Below are 18,726 nucleotides of genomic sequence, written 5' to 3'. Positions count from 1 at the left end.
GGATCTAGATCCAGACAAGATATCAGAAGGCTGCAGCCAGGGTACTGATTCAAGGCCTGATCATTCATAGGGGACATGACAAATAGAAGTACAATTTACTTTAAAGAACTTGGGACTGAATTCTACTTGTCTTTTTCTGTGTATTTTTTCATTCATATATATATATGAAAGGATGAAAAGGATATATATGTCATTAGTCCATCCCATATAAGTCTGGATATAATATTATTAAAGAAAGCAAACTGGAACATTTGGAGACAAGTTTTATCCTGGGTTACATTGACACAATAACCATTGCCATCAATCATTTTTAAAAACATTTTTCTGGAGTCTAATCAGTCTTTAAATCTTGCAAACAGTGGGGTAAGTGCATAACTTTATTTATCAAATCATGCTATTGACTTCAAAGGGATTGCACATGTAACTAAAGTTACTGCCATGAAAAGTGTTTTGAAGAATCATTGCCTTGCCTTTTCTTCAGGATGTGAAGGGGAAAGGACTATGATGGAGACTTCCTTGTTTCTATTCAATCCTTTGTGGTGTGCTTATAAGCAGTTATAGATTACTAGGCAGAACTGTGCCATATCAGTTCAATTCTGCTTACAAATCAATGGCACAATATAACCAAATATAAGCTCTCCATATCTGATTATCTTGGAAAAGAATAGGAAGTGGTTAAATAGGATTTTACCCTAAAAAGTAACGTTTTGTTTTGCAGTCCATCAGTCACAAATTACTAGCTGCAGACCATGAAACTACAGAATAACTCAGAAATTCAGACCGATATGAGAGTTTAGAAGAGCTATTCTATATAAGATCTGTAAAGATTATTTTTAATATTTAGCAATGATCCTGGTTACAGTTTGAATATATTATGTGTGGTGTGTTAGTCTCTTTATTGACACAGCTTTGTAACATACTCTAAGACTTGGCGAATGTATCTGAGTAGAAATTGATTATGTGGTGAGACTCCATAAAATAACTATTTGCTTCTTTATCTGAAGATCAGAAATGGGGATCAGAAATAGGGAAATCTGTAAATAATGAAATGTGTTTTTTAACCTATCACAGACATAGTGAAAAAAGGAGCTTAGATCAATGCACTGCAAATGTGTAGATTGAAAACCACTTTAAAGAAATGCCATCAATTCTGTGTAAACCCACATTGTATATTATTTTCCTGTAACAAAATAAACTGATAATCTCAGAGTTTTTAACTGGCATAATGTAAGTCTCAATATGTTTGGTGTTAATTTCAAAAGATTTTGTTCAGTGAAGCTTTCATGCGTTGTTAAAATCACTGCTTGGATCCAGTACAGTTGGTATTAGAGGATAATATTCAAACCAAACATACAGCTTTTTGACAGATGTTTAATTACAGTAAGTTCTCAAACTGAGAAATCATTTGTGGATCTCCTGTTATTTCAGATGTAAGTACTTATATACAAATGTGTACTGTTCTGGCCCATTATCTTCTGCTGAATATTTTGACTAGTGGGCGACAACTTGGAAACAGCAGCAATTTAGCCAAAAGAGTGTGTCAGCTCCCCATTGTTAGTTCAGAGACAAGATGACCAATAAGTCTAAAACAAAGACAGTAATGCATAAGAAAACTTTAAAAAAATAAAAAAGGAGAAAAAAAAGTTCACCATAACGAATTGTGCACTTGAAACTCATCTCTTGAACTAACAGCCGTACATTTTCCATGGCTTACAGTTTCCTTCATTGGTTTAAATGTAAGCAGCATTCAAAAGTTTGATTAACTTTTTGATAAAAATGAAACCTGCGTGGTTATTTGGAGGGAAAAAGCCCTGTTGTTTGAACAAAGTTCTCTTTCTCTCATATTTCTAGTTAGATTATGCCAGAGAAAATTTAGGGTTTGAACGAAGATCAAAATATGTTAAAAATATAGAATTAGTTTCTAGCTATGTCCCCTGCAAAAAACTATGCAAATGTATACCTATAACTGTATATATGTGGTTTTGGTATAAAGTGATTTTATTCCTTTCAATCTCTCTCATGGCCTCAAAATACAACGCTCACCATTTTTCCATTTTCTCAGAAGAGAGTAATGCCTTGCCTTCTTGAAAACATCAAAGCCACTCCTAAAATGCCAGAATGAGGTGCCAACTCATTCCTTCATGCTGGGTGAAATTCCCTCCTTTGCAAAGGGCATCCCCACAAGGATCAAGTGGGATTGAAACAGGGCATAGGCCATGTGCTGACTGTCAGGATAGTGATGAATTTCATACATACAGTGGATGCATGTGCTACTTTTCCAATATGTTTTCCCACCAGCCTGATAGAATACCATTTTAATTCAGAGTTTAGATTTCCTGTTTGGCTAGCATTAGGGAATCATGTGCTGACACTTAGGAGTTAGTGGAATTGAGTGACCATAACAGATTGTTGCATATGTTGTACATTAGCATCCATGTGCTTGTTAAAAGGAATATCCAGGTGTAACAATAGAGAAATAAAGAAGTATTTCCAATTATTTGCACTAAACATTTTAAATAAATATTTTAATTCTATTATTGGCATTTACAAGTAGAAAGCATACAGTATGTTACAATTTTATCAAAATGTGAAAAATATGGATGTTACATAAGTAACAAATGTAAAAAAAGTATTTTTCTTACCTTCCCTGAAAGTAAGAAAACTATTCAGCATAGGAAAATATTGATATCAAAACACAGCTTAGGTAAAAACAAACAAACAAACAAAAATTGGAAGTTTTTACACAGTACAATAGGATCATTTGATCTGCATGAACACTTACGGTTTTGTGAATTTCTACTTATCCTAAAACTTCAGGAGATGTGGGGAAAATGGCAAGCTACATTAAGTGAATCTACTAGTAGTTTTCCCTCATGTCAGCTCCAAAATACTAGAGTGCAGCAATTCTTCTATATAATAAATAATAATTCAAAAGTTCTGTCATAGAAAATTATGTAGAAAATGCCACTCCAAGGTCATGTAGGCTAGGCAGTGCTTTAATAATAATTATGATAATACTTATTATAGTGCTTTATAACTTTTCAGCACTTTACAGACGTTAACTAATTAATCCTCACAACAGCCCTGTGAGGTAGGTAAAGTAAGTATTATTATCATCATCATCCCATTTTACAGGTGGGGAAACTGGAAAATTGAGAGGTTGAATAACTTGACCAAGGTTGTATAATGATTCAGCAGCAGAGATGAGATTAGAATCCAGGAATTCTTGGCTTCTATCCACTAGACCACACTGCCTTTCAATCCATTGCCTCTCTAGACTATGACAACTGTTTGATCCAATAAATCCAATAATTTCACTCCAGTCAAAAACACGGGAGGGACTCGGGGAAGGGAACAAGCATCCAAAACAAATTCCATAGGGATTCAGAAGCTCTCACACAACTTTGTCAATTAAAACAAAAGCAACAACAACAAAAAAGCACAAAGAAAAACCAAACCAAACCCCCTAAAGTGCTGACCAGCTTGAGCCGCTTTTAGCACCTCTTGTATGGATAAGACTTGCATCACTTTTGCTAGCAATTACTCAAGCTTATTTGTTCCTTAAAGTATACATATGAGCAACTGCAGGATATGGTAAATCCATTTGCTGAGAAACCTTAGTAGTGTAATTCCTTCATTTACACTCCCTCTCCCATGCATTTCTCAAGGAAAATGAAATCCTCAATACTCTTGCATTGCACAATGAGTTATTAAATGAAGACAATACACACACTTCCCACAATAAAAACTTTTGAGTTCATTTTCAGAACAAAGTATTATTAATTTAAAAATCACAAACTGAACAATGGTAAATAGGAAAATCTTGCCCAATGCTGCATGCTGAATATCTTGTTTTTAAACTATAATGCATGCAGGAGAAATGAATTCACCCAAGCATAATTAAATTAAAAAATGTTCTGAGTTTGTTTCAGCAGCATAATGGTTATTATTTTTTTAAAGTCTCCTCCAACCAAACTGGCCTACGGTTCAAATGCTGACCTTCACCTATCCTTAACCATACAATGGTCTCATTGTTTCATGTTTTTGCAATTTCATAATACCAGTACATAAAGTCTATACATATTGTTCTGCTTCCCCATCTTTGGAAACAGGCTTTATTGTACCACCTTTGCTTTCTTCATTTGCTGCTGCTGCTGCTGCCTTTTCTGGAAGTGATGCCAAATCTTTAAAAACATCCACATAATGCCCAAAGCCTGGGCCCCAGTTCAAAAGGTTGTCCCAGTTGAAATTTCCAGCTTGCTGTCCAAGCTTCATGGGCAATGTGTTTTCAGCAACATTGGATGTTGTTGCTTGTGTGCCCACAGGCCCACCCTCAGCTCTACGGCCAGGGTATCTCCTAGGCTTCAGCCTAGCCCCATAATTGTCTTCATCATCTGCATCTGACTCATTGACTTGAGATAATTTTGGCATTCTGGAAGTGTATGCCATGGGCTTGTCCCTGTCATATTCCATCTCTGAGCAAGTAAAAGACTCATGGGAGTCGCTATCAGATGATGATTCTGGAGCTGGAATACCATCAGCTGGATTCCTTGTTCTGGACAGTGGCCTTCTGCAGTCCTCCTCTGAAGAAGACCTTCCATGGTCAGCACTACAGATGCTTGGATTTCTAGGACGAGGAGTGTTAAGTCTCTCCACCTCTTCAATAGAGAGCCCTACAGGAGGGGCAGTCTCCAGAGGAATTTGTCCTATTGGTTGCTTTAGGCGACTTCCTGGTCTGCTGGAACCATGAGTTGCCATTGTCTGGGGACTCTTACTTCTTCTTCCTAATCTAGTGGCATAGTTAAATATGCCAGGCTGGCAGACATCATTGTGCATCTCTAATGGGCTCCCTTCTCTTATTGAAAGATGCAGTTCCCGTGCTGGGCTGTTTCTGTAGAAAGTTGATGATTTGGAAAATGGAGCAGGGCTGTGACGAGACAAAGGGTTGGGAGTAGGGCACGCAGAGTGACTTAAGGAAGTTGTCCGTAGCCCCTGGCTGTATGAAGGCTGGTAAGTCAAACTGCTTGCTCCTAGTGGCATGGGAGATTGCCTTGCAAAGCCTAGTGGGCTGTGCCTCTGAATAGAGAATTTGGGAGTATGACTCCGAAACTGCTTATAATGTTGAATGATGTCTGCATCTGAAGGAGCAATACTGCTTGCATTTTCAATGTCATAGTGCTCTATCTCAGGTTCAGGGGAAGCCAAAGGAGCACTAGGTATAGTTTCTGTGTTATGTGGAATGTCTGTCTCATCATAGATGAGGTAAGGGTTTTCTCTTTCAATTATATCAGGTTTAGGGTTCCCTTCAGGCTGCTTCCTGACAGTCATGTCATCTCCATAAGGCGGAATGTTGTCAGGATCATCAAATGCAACATTCTCGCTTCCTTTTTTCTTCTTTTCCTTTTTCTTCTCCTCTTTCTGCCCTTTTGCCTTCTTTCCCCTGCACTGGTTACACAGGATCAGGCTAAGGACAAGCAGAGCAAGAACTGTAGCACAACTGCCCACAATAGCAGGTACAGCCCAGAGTGGCAGGGAGAGCTCTGCTGGATGAGGGCTAGGGACGCACATGTGGCCTCCATTGACTCCACCCTTGCACACATGTCCCTGGGCACACAGGATACCAAGGCAAGCCACTACCTTCTCACATGTTCTTCCTGCGTATGACTCAGGACAGCTGCATGTAAATCCTGAATGTGTACCAGGTTCACAGCTGCCACCATTCTGGCAGGGGTTGGAGGCACAAGCTCCTGGAGGGACACATTTATAGGCATACCATTGGTTAATGCACATCAATTCACCCCAGCAAGGATTGCTGGCACAAACATTGGGACCTCGGCAACCAGTCTTCACAGAGGGATCTGTTTTGGATATGGTAGCAAGGCTGTGCTTTCCGGTGAAAGGAAGGCTTTCTCCACCATACTTCACATACTCAATACAGCCATCAAAACCTAGGGAGAAAAATAAAGCATTACTCTACAACGTCAAAATACAAGGTCCATATGGCTTAGCCTCATGCATAAAGGCTTTCAATGTCCAGGAACAAAAAAGGAAAAAGATCCTGGGCTACCCCTGTACCAGCAAGTTCCTGCAGCTGGGAGGGGGCTCTTACCCACAAGCTCAGTTGAGGGGGCTCTTACCCACAGGGGCATCCCATGTACCTCCTCATGTAGGATATGCAGCTCCCATGATCTCCCAACCACAGGGGTGCATGAAGCCCCCAGACTTCGGAGATCATGACAGCCATGATCTCCCAGCCCCAGGGACTTAATGTACCCCTGAAGCTAGGAGAGCACAGCAGTCACAGTCTCCCAGATGTGGGTGTTTCACACACTCCCAAGATTGGGAGACTGAAGCAGTTGTGACCTCCCACCCCTGGAGGCTCCATGCACCACCAGGACTGGGAGATTGCAGCCACCCCTGCAGCTGCTGGAACCCATCTAGGTTCCAGCACCAGAAGGAGACACGCTGCCAGGGCCAAGCATGCAGGACTCTAGGTCCCAGCAGACATGGAGTCACTGTTGGGACCCAGAGTTGGCAGCTTCCAGGGCTGAGTCTCCCCTCAACTGCGGGACTCCCAGCTGGGCATAGTGCACCCCTGCTGCTGGGAGCAGGGTCAGCCGACAGGGCTCCCAGTCCCAGGGGAGACGTTGCTTCACGTGCAAATTGAAGCTGGACACCAACCATCTATAAAGTTAGTACACGTTTTTGAGGTCTAACTCTAGCTGGTTGGAACTTTTTATAGTGTGATAAATAATTTGAACATGCAGCTGTATCATGTAGAGGGTAACCTAGGAACATAATAATGGGTAACCTATGAACATAATATTGAGAGCAATAGTCTTTGCTTACTGAAGTAACTTTAGTCAGCCTTCAGTGTAAATTTGTGGACCAAATAAGGCTCATAATCATATGATCTTACTGATTTCAGAGGTGTACCTGGGCACCAACTGTTTTCCAGTGAATTTATCTTGAAAAAATATTTTGTTTCATTTAGATTCCCCCTGATCTCAACTCTGTTAGTGTAAACCTGGGATAACTCCACTGAATTCACTGGGATTATTAAACATTTACAATGATGTAAATGACATAAAAAACTGGTCCTGGTTTAGGACCATATTTTAAGAATGTGTTTCTTTTGTTAATTATGTCCCTGAGTGATTTAATGGATCATTTGTTCATAAATGTCTAAATAAAATTTCACTTTCAGTGCAAATTAAACAAGTACTGAATTCTGCTAGGTAAAAGTGTTAAGAAGCAATAGCAAGACTAAATAAGGAAGGATCATTCCAGAGAGGTTCTAGCACAACATTTATCAGACACATCTAAGCACATTTTTAGGATAAATGCTTTTCATATGCTGTGTACAGAAATTATTGGAGGATAACAACACACAAGCAAATCAACAGTCTGTCCAAAGATGGTTTTGAGTATGGCCTTTAAAAGTGATATTAAAACATATGTAAAAGTTTTCATTTTTTAAAGTTTATTAAATCAAGATTTTGAAGCTTTTGAGATGTAATTAATGATGGTCAAAACCTAAAACTAACAAGTATACACTTGTGTCATCTCATTACCGGAGTCCCTAATTGCTGGCACCTACCGCCACAGAGACATACTAAAATAAACATACCATTTTTCAGCAGCCCTGAGAAAAAATGAGTAGTCCAGAACTGAACATGACTTCTGTACTTCTGAAAAGTCAGGGCTTTGCCTACTGTAATAGAGACCCTGACCCCATTACTGAGAGAGAGAGGCAGCCAGAGAGCAGCTGGCTGGCTCCAGGCCCCTGGAGGGAATAATAGTGGCCAGGGGCCACTATTAGTTCCAGGTGCAGCCAGTGACTGACAGGTCTATGGCAGAAGTAGTGGGCCAGGAAACCCAGAGAGGGGTTTAGAAACCAAGACCTCAGAATAGAGGCCTCAGAATAGGCTAACTCTGACCTGCCAAGGAAGAATGACCCCAGACTGCAGGGAGCTGCAAGGAAGCTCCTGCATCACTGGGCAGCAGAGCTAAGTATTTTGGCCTTATGTTTTAGCTTGTTAACACAGTATGACATTGACTCAGAGTGGGGGCCGGGGGGAACCTTTCGTTTAGAAGCAGATGCTCATATTTTCTCATTGTATTGAAGTTTGAACCAGAACACTGTTCAAACATTGTGGGTGTAGGGGAGGAGAAAGCCACCCCAGGTCCTAAACCTTTCAAAAGGGCCCAGATAGTGAACGGGGGCTAAGGCTGTGAGCTCCAAGAAATTGGAAGCTGCAAGCAGACCTGAAAGAAGCGCTGATATCAACTGAAGACTGTAGTGTGTGGCAGGAGACAGGGGCCAAGTGGCCCAGAGGGGATGGCTGGAGGGGTAGCTGGAGCCCGGGAGAGTGGACCTCAGACAGAGTGGCCCAGCCAGAGCAAAGTGAGCCAAGGCCAAGGGGCCATAGCTCAAACAAGGATTTAGGACCTGAAGTGAAATCCCCTGACCTCTAGGGTCAACCTCCCAGTCCAATTGAAACATCAAGGCTTGGCAGGTGAGACAAAGTGGGACACTGAGAGGCCAGAGGCAGCAAGTAAGGTGGGATCCAGGTGGCTGCTTGGGGTGACTTGGCTGCCCCAGGGCCTGACTTGGTATAGTACAAAAATGTTATGTTTAGGTACCAACATTTGAAAATTCTGACTTCACTTATGATAGTATCTATCTAGAAATCCGTCCTTAACTTATGGGAATAAGTCACTGCAAACCTTTAAGAGTCAGCTTAAAAACTTTCCATTTCTCCTGAAACTCAAATTGATGGACTTTAGAATATACTCTAGAGTACATGCTTTGAGGAAACTATTCAAAAAAAATTTTATATAGACTATAATATAAAGAATTGATGAGGGAAAAATGCATTCTGAAACATCACACTTTAAAAGCAAAAAATGCATTCATTATTTATGTCCGAGAAGGCTTCTTGGGTAGAAATATTGTTGAAAGTGAGAACGCACTAATATTTATACTAACATAAAACATTGTAAAAGACTCTAAAGAAGCACAGCATAAACACTGCCTCTTCCATGATATAGTTGATGTAGTGAAGGTGCATTAGATAGCATGATTTTGTAAAGGATTTCATATTTTAAGGGTTATTACTTTGCAGACCGAACATTTTCCGATGTTAGGAATGACAGCCTGTTTTTATTTTTACCCCAGCGTCAGATGTTTCGCTCAGGGCTGCAAGTCACAGTATGAAAAGGCTATAAAAATACTGCTAGATTTTATACTATTGCTATACCATGAGGTAATTTTCCTTTGTGAAAATACTGGGTATCCTTACATTGGTTACTCAAATATATTCATTTTCTCTTCTTTTCATACTTCTGAATAAAGAGGAAATTAAGGATTTAGGTGGGGAAGAAAGCAAAATGAAGGGTTTGCTCATTTCATTCCTGGTGTCCCTTTTTAGTACTGCCCTGATATAATATGCAACAACTGGGATTTTGTCATGTCTAGTTGGGTTTGGCAGCATTATGGGATTTACTGATTTCATGTATTTGGAAATGTCACCTGCTTATGTTTTTGTCCTTCTGTTCTAGTTCTCCAGATATTTTGAATGCAGAGTTTTCTCTCTCCCCACTGCAAATCTTTCTACATCATTCATAGTGTAATCCAATATTTAAAAAAGAGCATATGAAAAAGAGATTTTGGACTGTGCATTCCTAAAGCAAGCCAGACACCCATAATTTATTTCCCTACCAGTCAGTGTGAGTGTGGAGTAATCATCCTGATTTTTGTTTGTTCCCTTTCTGCTGGAAGTGTCTTTTATTTTTTATGTGCATATTGTTGGTTGGTCATCAAATACAAATGCAAAAAGGGCAGAGGGGATATCACACCTCATCTCTCAATACATGGAAATCATTGTTTACATTGGAAACAGCCAAAAACATGAAGTGGTAACTTGTAGCAGTCAAATTACTTTATCTGGTGATAATTCAGTAAGCTAGGACGGTTTTCAAAATAAAGACTTTTAAAACCCTTGGCATACTTCACAGTTTGTAGATAAAAATCACTTCCATCTTATTTATCATAAGAAAAATAATATCAACTAAAGTGTTGTCCATTTCTGTTGCCAGAGTCTTGGGCAGTTGCCTAAATCTCAGAAGCAATTAATCTACTTCTTAACAGTTTTATGGTGTTCAGTGGGTGTTTCTAACTGTGGTTTCTGCTGCTCACAAATAAATCCTACTCTTTCTTCATCTGACAGTAGCAAAAAGCAGAAGAAAGTTGACTTCAGAAACCATTGGAATCATATTGACAACAGACCAAAGCCCCTGTCACGTTACGTTTATGGTGAAATTAATGTGTTAATTGCACCATAAACAGGAATAAAGTGCTACACATTCAGTTGATATATGATGCCATAAAGTGGCAAACCAAACACAAAAAAGTTAGTCCCCCAAAATAAGGAACATCTTTGTGGCTTGTTAAATTGAATATGTAGCATACTCAAGACAGTGCTTACAATCAACGGATTATCAGATGGTGATCAGCATTAGGAACAGGATGATGCTGGTTCTGGTGCCAAAAATCAGCTGATGGGAGAGTGGGTTGCAAGGCTCCCAGGCAGGGGGAGCCAAAGGGCTTTGGTTGCTGGGAGCCTGGCAACCCCTGAGCCCAGCAGCCTTTCCTGCCTTGCCTTGTAGCCCCCATGCAGGCTGCAGGACAAGGCACTTAAAAATACCGGGTTGCAGAGAGCCTGGCTGAATGCACACTTTTTAAATGTCCAAATGCAGAGGGACCCCAGGGTCATTGATTCCAGGGTTCCAGTGCCCCAGGACATCCAATAATTATGAGTGCTGCTAGGCTGTCCTTGGGCTGGGCCAAAATTAACTGATTATCAGACCTACTGAGGAGTGCATCAGGAACTCAGTGAACAACTGTTCACTAGGGCACCCCTGAGGAAGGCCAGGACCAATGGATATAAACTGGAAGGCCACTTCAGGCTTAATACCAGGAAAAACTCCTTCACTGTCAGGGTGTCCATACTGTGGAACTAACTCCCACCAGAGGTGGTGCAGTCACCTACCCTGGAGGTTTTCAAGAGGAGACTGGACTGTCACCTCACTGGGGTCACCTAATTCTAGTTGTCTTCCTGCCTAGAGCAGGGGGGGCTGGACTCGATGATCTGCAAGGTCCCTAACAATCCCAGCCTCTAACAATCTATGAATCTACCCTGGACAGTCCTGGGTCTCAAAGTGGGCCTGGGACTGTTGAGATCAAGCCTGAAAAATCAGCTGATTATTGGACTTGCCCCAGCAGCTCAGGGTCTTGAATTAGCCAGGAACTATCATGGCTGGGTCTGACAATCAGCTAATTGTCACACCCATCCCTGAGTCTTGAACCCACGTTGGACTCAAACCTGCCAAACAGCCAAGGGTCTGGAACTTGTGGGATGCTCTGTGCAGCCTGGGTCTGGGACAGAGCTGCCCCCAGCCCAATCTGCCAGTTTGACCTGGGGTAGCTCAGCAGTGGCATGACTGGGTTGGGAAGAATTTTGCCATCCTAGGCATGTTTGTTTTCTGTCATGCATGTCTGGCATGGGAGGTGGCACAATGTTTGGGACACAGAAAAAAATTCCTCCCATCCTGATCATGCCATTTTTTTTAACACTTGCCAGGCATCCATATCCTGCAGTTTTTACCCAACCCCTAGTGAGACAAAATTTTCAGTTAGCAACTTTGCCTGGGAGAAGGATTTGTCTAGATTTACATTATTCTAGCTAGCTAAGAATATATCCACTGATACTAGCCAAACTGCATGATTTATTCACTGCCTCATGACTATAAAGCAACAAAGACTAAACATATTTCTTTGAAACAGAAATATGTCAAAAGATGTAAGAAAGGATCAAATCCTTAGTCTTCACTTAGGCAAAACTTTCCTTGACTTAAAATAGAAGCTGTCAAGGCTAAAATGTGCAGACTTTATCCTAATAATAAATTGCTACATTATTTCTTTCAAATGTTTAAACACATAAGACCCCTTTTTGGAGTTTCAAGTTTAAATGGTTGTAATTAAATAAGTGGCTCCTAAGGAAGCATTTAAAAAAAAAATTAAATATGTTTGCATGCACACACACACACACACACACACGCGCACACAGTTTTCTTACCAGCACTGGTACTTCTAGGAGCATGGTTAGGTGGGATCCCTCCCAAGGAAACTGTAAGGACATTAAGTCCTCCAAAATCTTGTGTGACATGCAGAATGTCTCTGCTGTAGGCCCTGTCGACAGACAAAATAGTAGCAGACCCATTCTTTTCAATAAGGAGAGAATGCCATTGCCCATCTGCTGTGTAAACTTCTTGAATATTCCTCTCCACTTTCCCAGCAGTTCCAGCATCAGACGTGTAATGCACTTTGCCACTTCTTATCTAAGAGATAAAAAAAAGAAAAAGGCATACAACGTATTTTTAAAATTGTAACAATGCATCTTAAATAAAATATAATGCCTTCTGATGTCAATCACAGTAATTAAAATAATTTAACTATTATACAGATGCATATAGATGCCCCTCACCCCAACCCCATGCACATCAGTGGTTATTTAGTCATACAGAGAAATGGCTTCTGAAAACAAAATATTTTATATTACCCTACTAAGAAGTTACTAGAGTAAAAGGATAGATAGTTACACTTATATTAATTGTATCTTATATCTTTGCTTTGAAGATGTTCAATTAGGCAAACAATTCTTTCCTTGAAAATTGTTTTGCCTTTCCCACCTTATCTATCTTTTTTTCAGACATTCCCCTAGAAGAAAAAATTTCCAGTGTTTCAGAGCAGGAGAGTACTCTGAAAACAAGTAGACAAAACATATTTTTTCAGCATACATAACCTTCTGCTTATTTAGCATTAAGATGTCAGGTACTTTATAAAACAAATATAAATTGTCCTTATCCCAAAGCATATGTATGTAGTTTTCATTAGGACATAGCATGTATCCAGAAAAAAAATGCATGGGACACGGTGGTCTGAGAGATGTCAGTCCTCCCAGTTCCACACTGAACCATATATATTTTTTTACATTAGGGCTGTCCAAGTAGCCAGAGGTCACACGCCCCATGGGCCATGCCAAAATGAGCCATGGACCCCCAAGCCACACCCCACATGGGTGCCTCTGCTGCTGTATTGTGAGCCCATGTGCATACTTCCCTGCCACCTCACCATGTGCCCGTACCGCCCTAGACTCATCCTTGGCTCCCTGCACCACGTTCTCCCACCTCCTACCGCGGGGACAGGAAGTGGCAGTCAGAGGTAGAAGGGGGAGCCCAGAAATCCTGACTGCTGTTACAGCCAGAGTGAGAATGGGAAAGGTGGTCAAGCAGGAGCCTGGTGGTTGCAACTTAACCCCTCACAAGCCACATGCAGTCCATGGGGTGCCAGTTGGACAGTCAGTCCTGTTTTACAGAGAAGATGTGGTGGCAGAGTGGTTAAACTGTATTGCAAGATCCATGGAGGCATGAGTTTGAGCACTATTCTGGACTCATGCCAAAGACTCTTCCAACTTGACTCAGCTGTTACAGGTACATGGTTATTCAGAGTGGAGTTGTCCAAGGCAGTCAGACATGAAGCCATTGTTTTACAATGCATTATATATTCCACACCAGCCCTTTATAGTGCATGTTTGAAAAAAAAAGAAAAGCACAAAACCTAACATTTTTCTTCATGTCCTCACCTGTGGGTTGTCCACAGGTATAAACTGACATGGATATCCATAATTTATAGCCACTGATAGCATTTGTACTATTTCTTAAATGTCAAACAGTTCATTCAAGGAAAAAATTAAGTTTACTTAGGACGTGTGAGGGGAAGCACTGGCTAATATGATGATAATACTTTTAGTTCCTAGAAACTGTTATATACTGTGCATTTTGTAACTTAGTGAAAGAAATGACATATGAAGGCTGAAAGGTTTGATCATATAGACTAGCTCTATCGCAGCTGCCAGAACATGCTCATGTCCTGGCAAGAGTTTGAATTATATGACTGCTGGAATGTAAGAATGTACCTAGTACATTTTGCCACTTGGGTCAAGTTTGTTTCCTGGATATACCTGATGTATCAGATAGAATTAAAGTGGTTAATGCGTGACTCTTTTTAGAAAACTGTACCACAAATCAGAGTTTCTGAGTCTGTGGTTTAGAATATCCTCAATAAAGTTCTGCAAAAAATAGACAAGATGGTTTTGTTTTTGCAAACTCAGGTAGCATATGGCTTATGCCTCAAGAAAAGAGGAATCCCACATTTGGAACTTAGTTTGAAATCCATCACATTTGTTAGCTTCAAAATATTTGTAAAACAATTACTTTTATATTAAGTGAAGTTTTTGCAGCTTACATTTCAATTAAGTTTTTTTTTCCTTTTTATTTGTTTGGACTTTTATAGATGAAGAGGAATGAAGACTTAAGAGAATTTCATTTTTATTTTTAGACTTCTAAACAAAAAAAAAAATCTATATATGAAATGGTAAGTTCAAGGCCTACTGAAATACTAAACCCAGGTCTTTAATTTCTAACTCCACATAATATAATTCTTCTACCTGCCAACAACCAATACATTCCCTAGTGATTTATGACCCTTAAGAACTTTCTTTTTCTTTAAAATTGCATGTGGCCAATGCTAACAGGCTCATAAATAACAGAGCACTGGCACATAGAAAATATAAAATTTCCAGTGACAAGACTTGATTGCGACTCCTTCAATCAGGAAGAAAGAATGTGGTTCCCAGTTTCATGAACGACACCATATTTCTAAACTTGAAACAAATGGTTTATACTGATTATACACCGAAGGGCCCATTTATGGGGTTTATTTGCAAGGCAGTGAGACTGGCCAAGGCAGTGAAACCAACCAGATTGAACCCCTAAACAAAAATATAGAATCCCATATAGGGGAAGCATTTGGCTGCATTGTTAAGTCATAAAGTCCCCTTTGTTGAACAAACATCATATTCTTCTTTTACAACACCATATTCCCTTTAAAATGTATAGCCTTCTGGTTTAGATATGACATAAATAATTGTATTTTAACTTGCCCAACTGGCATATCTGTAGTTATTCAGTATTATTATGTTGTAATACAGGGGTTCATAGATTTTAAGAAAGGACCATTATGATCATATACTCTGCTTATCCGTTTAAGACAATTCCATCAAGTAACTGCTGCACATATTCCATCCCTTCTGGCAGAGTTAAAGCATAAGGTTTAGAAAGATAAACGATTTTGATTTGCAGATTTAATTGGAGAATCCACCTTATCCTTTTGTAAATGACTGTAGTGATTCATTATCCTCACTGCTATCTTTTTCTGCTTTCTCATTTCTTCCAGTATTATTAACCCTGCTTCTATTTCTAGTGCCTTTGCCTTCTACATAAAAGAATCCTCTAAATTGGAGGTCAGTCACCTATGGGCTGTGTGCAGCTTTGTCAGCACTGGGTGAGGGGGCTTCGCTCATGTTGCATTCTGGTTGCACGGCAGAGAGAAGTGGCAGTAGGGAGAAGCAGTGGTGGTTGCCACATCCTAGCACCAAGCTGCCTTGGACCTGAGCTGGATGGTTCCAGTCCACCACCAGACAGCACTGCCAACCCCTGTTCTAAATCATAAAGAGATGCCTACTTATACCAATACATCCATTTTTTTTTAAATAGAAATGCTTGATGGACCTAATTTGTTACTATTTTATTCTAATTTTATCCCATCATAATTTTACTAAAATCAGTTAAACGGAATATAAAAATGGCAGAATGCAGTGGTGTACCATAATTTAATAGTAATAATATCAATTATTTTGATAAACAATAAGAACAAGTTAATGAGACTATCATTATAATTATATGCTGTCTTTTAAAGATATTCAGATATTACCATGTGATTACTATCTTGCTATTCAGTAACTGTAAAGGGCCATACAAATCAAAACATCAAGCTAATATGGAAGATGGGCCAATATTTTCAAACTCATATGCGTAAACTTAATTTCCTAAGTGGTGCATATTCAGTTGCTGAAAAATTCAGAACGGAAGTCAGTGGGTCTCTAAATTGAGCTCAAAAAGATTAATAATTTGGCCACAGTATGTAGAGCATCATGGTACATGAAGGAAGGTATGTGGTTAGTCTGAACCTCTAAATCTTTTATGTTGACAGAAGCCTTAAGGTCGAGTGGGCATGAAGCCTTGGACAAGCAGGAAGAAAAGAAAGACACAAAGTATGTGTCATTTCAGATTATATGAATCAAGTGTCACAACTTGCAGTTTAGGATGTAAGCTTAACTAGAATTCAGTTTTAAGGTAATTCATCTGGGAACTGTCCACCAATAAAAAGAGCAAGGCAGATTAACTTTCCTTCCTTAATCTATAGGTCCTGGTGGACAGCTCAGACCTCATTCCTCAGACCTTCATCCCTACCATCTGGCCCAAAACTGGTGCTGGGACCCCATGCCTTCCATTTGCTGGTGCCCCTCCACCAATATTAACAACATGGAATTTAAGTGTAAATATACTGCTAGTGTTTTTTAGCCACAGAAGCCTTTTTTAATGCTTATAGAGGTTTTCTGCTGTAATTATAGACATTTTTTTAGGATCTTACTGATACTTACCAAAATAGCCTTTATGGATAAAATTCTCTTTCCTTTTGTGTGCCTAAATGGCAGTTTTCTGGCCATGTCCTTGGGCATTTTTGGTTCTTAAACTAGAAGCGTGCACACAAGACTGAACATATGCACAGCAAGCTATGAACTGGCTGGGCATGTATTTGGTTATATATGTGGGACAAAGCAAGGGGATGGGCTGGGGTGGCGGAGGATGATGACCCTCCCATGTTGTAACTCTAAAGCGGAGGGGTTAGGCCACTTTCCCAGAAAACAGAAGACCCAGGTTTTAGGCCTCCTCCACCAAGATGGGGTTTGGACCTGCATTCCTCTGACTTTCCAACAAAATGTTCTATCATGCCACTTGGTTAGGTGTTTATCCAGTCCCTCTCTTACGCTCCTTTGAAGCTGAACCACTGATGCTCAGATTTAAATGTCATTGGATAAAATGGGTGGTGGGCAGTCCAGTGGAGAAGTTTCTGCCCCACTGAACACACAGCAGCCACCTCCCTGAGCCACACACCCTCTAGCTTGCTCCCTTCCTCTTGGCCCTACATACCTCCCCATCTTGGCTGCTTCTTTCCCTTACCCCCAACAGTTAGCCACAGGTTTCTGGAATTGTACTTCATATGGCTAAGTTTTCAGATCACAGAGCTATCGATTCTTATATCTCTATTATGAGTGATAAAAGTAATATAAAAAGGATGCTAGAATCTGGACTGGAAGGAAACTCCCTGTTCATTTAATACAACCCAATTCAAAATGTTATAGTGAACTATTCTTTTAATATTAAATGATGAGGAATAGTTACATGCAAATGGATTATGGATCCTGCATTTCTTGGAAGCTGCTAATGTCAGAGAAAATCTATACCCTTTGTAAGAATGGAAACCAGGCAGGGGGACAATAACATGGCTGGCTGAATTATAGAAAGTGTGATCTTATGTAGGAGTTCCTTTCAAAGCTGGGAAAAAAAACTGGAAAGATTTACAGTAGTCAAGGAAACTTGGAGCAATAAAGAGGTTTGCCAGCATCACTGCTGTACTCATTAAGAATTCTGACTAAGTGGATTGAATCAAAGCCAGGGATTAAACCCATCGGTTTTTTTCTTGAGAAAGGTAATTTCTGCAGTGATAAACACTTGGGACAAAGCTATATGGAGCCTGAAGCATGAATTCACCTACGCATCTCAAATCAGGTAATTATCTCCCTTTCTTTACATCTCCATTCAATGGAGAAGATAAACTCCAAGAAGGATAACTTTTTGGATCCAACATAAAATTGCCCAGTGTGATGAGGCATGTATGTTAGTAGTAATTCATGAAAACATGTTGTTTTGTTTGGCAGTTAGACATCATGGGGAAGAGAATTGGAAGATAAAAGGCCAAGAGGGAGAAGTCTTGCACTTTAGAGTGTAACTAATTAGTGATATCAAATACGGCAACAAACACTGGTCCTGCTAGTCTTAGAGGTGTCATTACTCAGAATCTCGATGAAACTGATTAGAAAGAAAACCACTAAGATCTTTTGATACTTTGGCAAATAATGAGGAAATAGTTAGGAAGATGAATGACCCTGGAATAGTACCCAGCAGTAGTCTAAGCTTAAATGTTTTCCAAAAAAAGGGCAAAGGTAACAGAGGAAGTGATTTTGATCACATCACAGCAGGCAGTTTAATCAAATCAAGTCAGCATTAGTTATAATCTTTACCTTCACAGTAGTGTAATTGCTGCTTTCCTGGACATGAATTAAAATTCCATTCTCACTCCTTGTTCGGAATTTCACTTCTAAACGGTTCACATTTGGGGGCTCCAAAATAGTATCACGAGTGCCATGTCTCATCAGATATTCTCGTTTCCTATTCTGGCTCATGTGGTAGTCAAGGCGTCCTTTACCTTCTAATGACAAGGCAGTATCGGCAGTCATATCTAGGACAAAGGTAAGGGAAAGTGTTGAGCATATCTAATTATCTTTCTCAGAAATTGTCAAATTCCAAGCAGGTAGTTGGGAGAAAATGGAGTGACTGAAGCCTCCACCTCTCTACTTTTTGCCAATGTGGCTGAACCAGCACTAGTAGGAGTGTGAGTAAAAGAGAAAGAGAGAGAGAGAC

The 18,726-nt window shown here is 40.1% G+C and overlaps 1 protein-coding gene across 1 annotated transcript in view; it reads right to left on the bottom strand.

The window, feature by feature from the left end:
* Positions 1 to 2,516: 2,516 nt before the first annotated feature.
* Positions 2,517 to 18,726, bottom strand: part of FAT4 (FAT atypical cadherin 4) — a 252,930-nt gene continuing 236,720 nt past the window's right edge. The window contains exons 16-18 of the mRNA XM_014522959.2: positions 18,327 to 18,544; positions 12,141 to 12,402; positions 2,517 to 5,948 (exon numbers count right to left, since the gene is read on the bottom strand). Coding sequence (XP_014378445.1) covers positions 4,075 to 5,948; positions 12,141 to 12,402; positions 18,327 to 18,544 — 2,354 coding nt within the window. The 3' untranslated portion in view covers positions 2,517 to 4,074. The remainder of the gene's footprint in view (positions 5,949 to 12,140; positions 12,403 to 18,326; positions 18,545 to 18,726) is intronic.

The sequence above is a fragment of the Alligator sinensis genome, unplaced genomic scaffold (genome assembly GCF_000455745.1).
Source record: "Alligator sinensis unplaced genomic scaffold, ASM45574v1 scaffold1029_1, whole genome shotgun sequence".
Classification (NCBI taxonomy): Eukaryota; Metazoa; Chordata; order Crocodylia; family Alligatoridae; genus Alligator; species Alligator sinensis.
The sequence above is the reverse complement of the archived record's forward strand: the minus strand, read 5'-3'. Positions and strand labels throughout refer to the sequence as shown.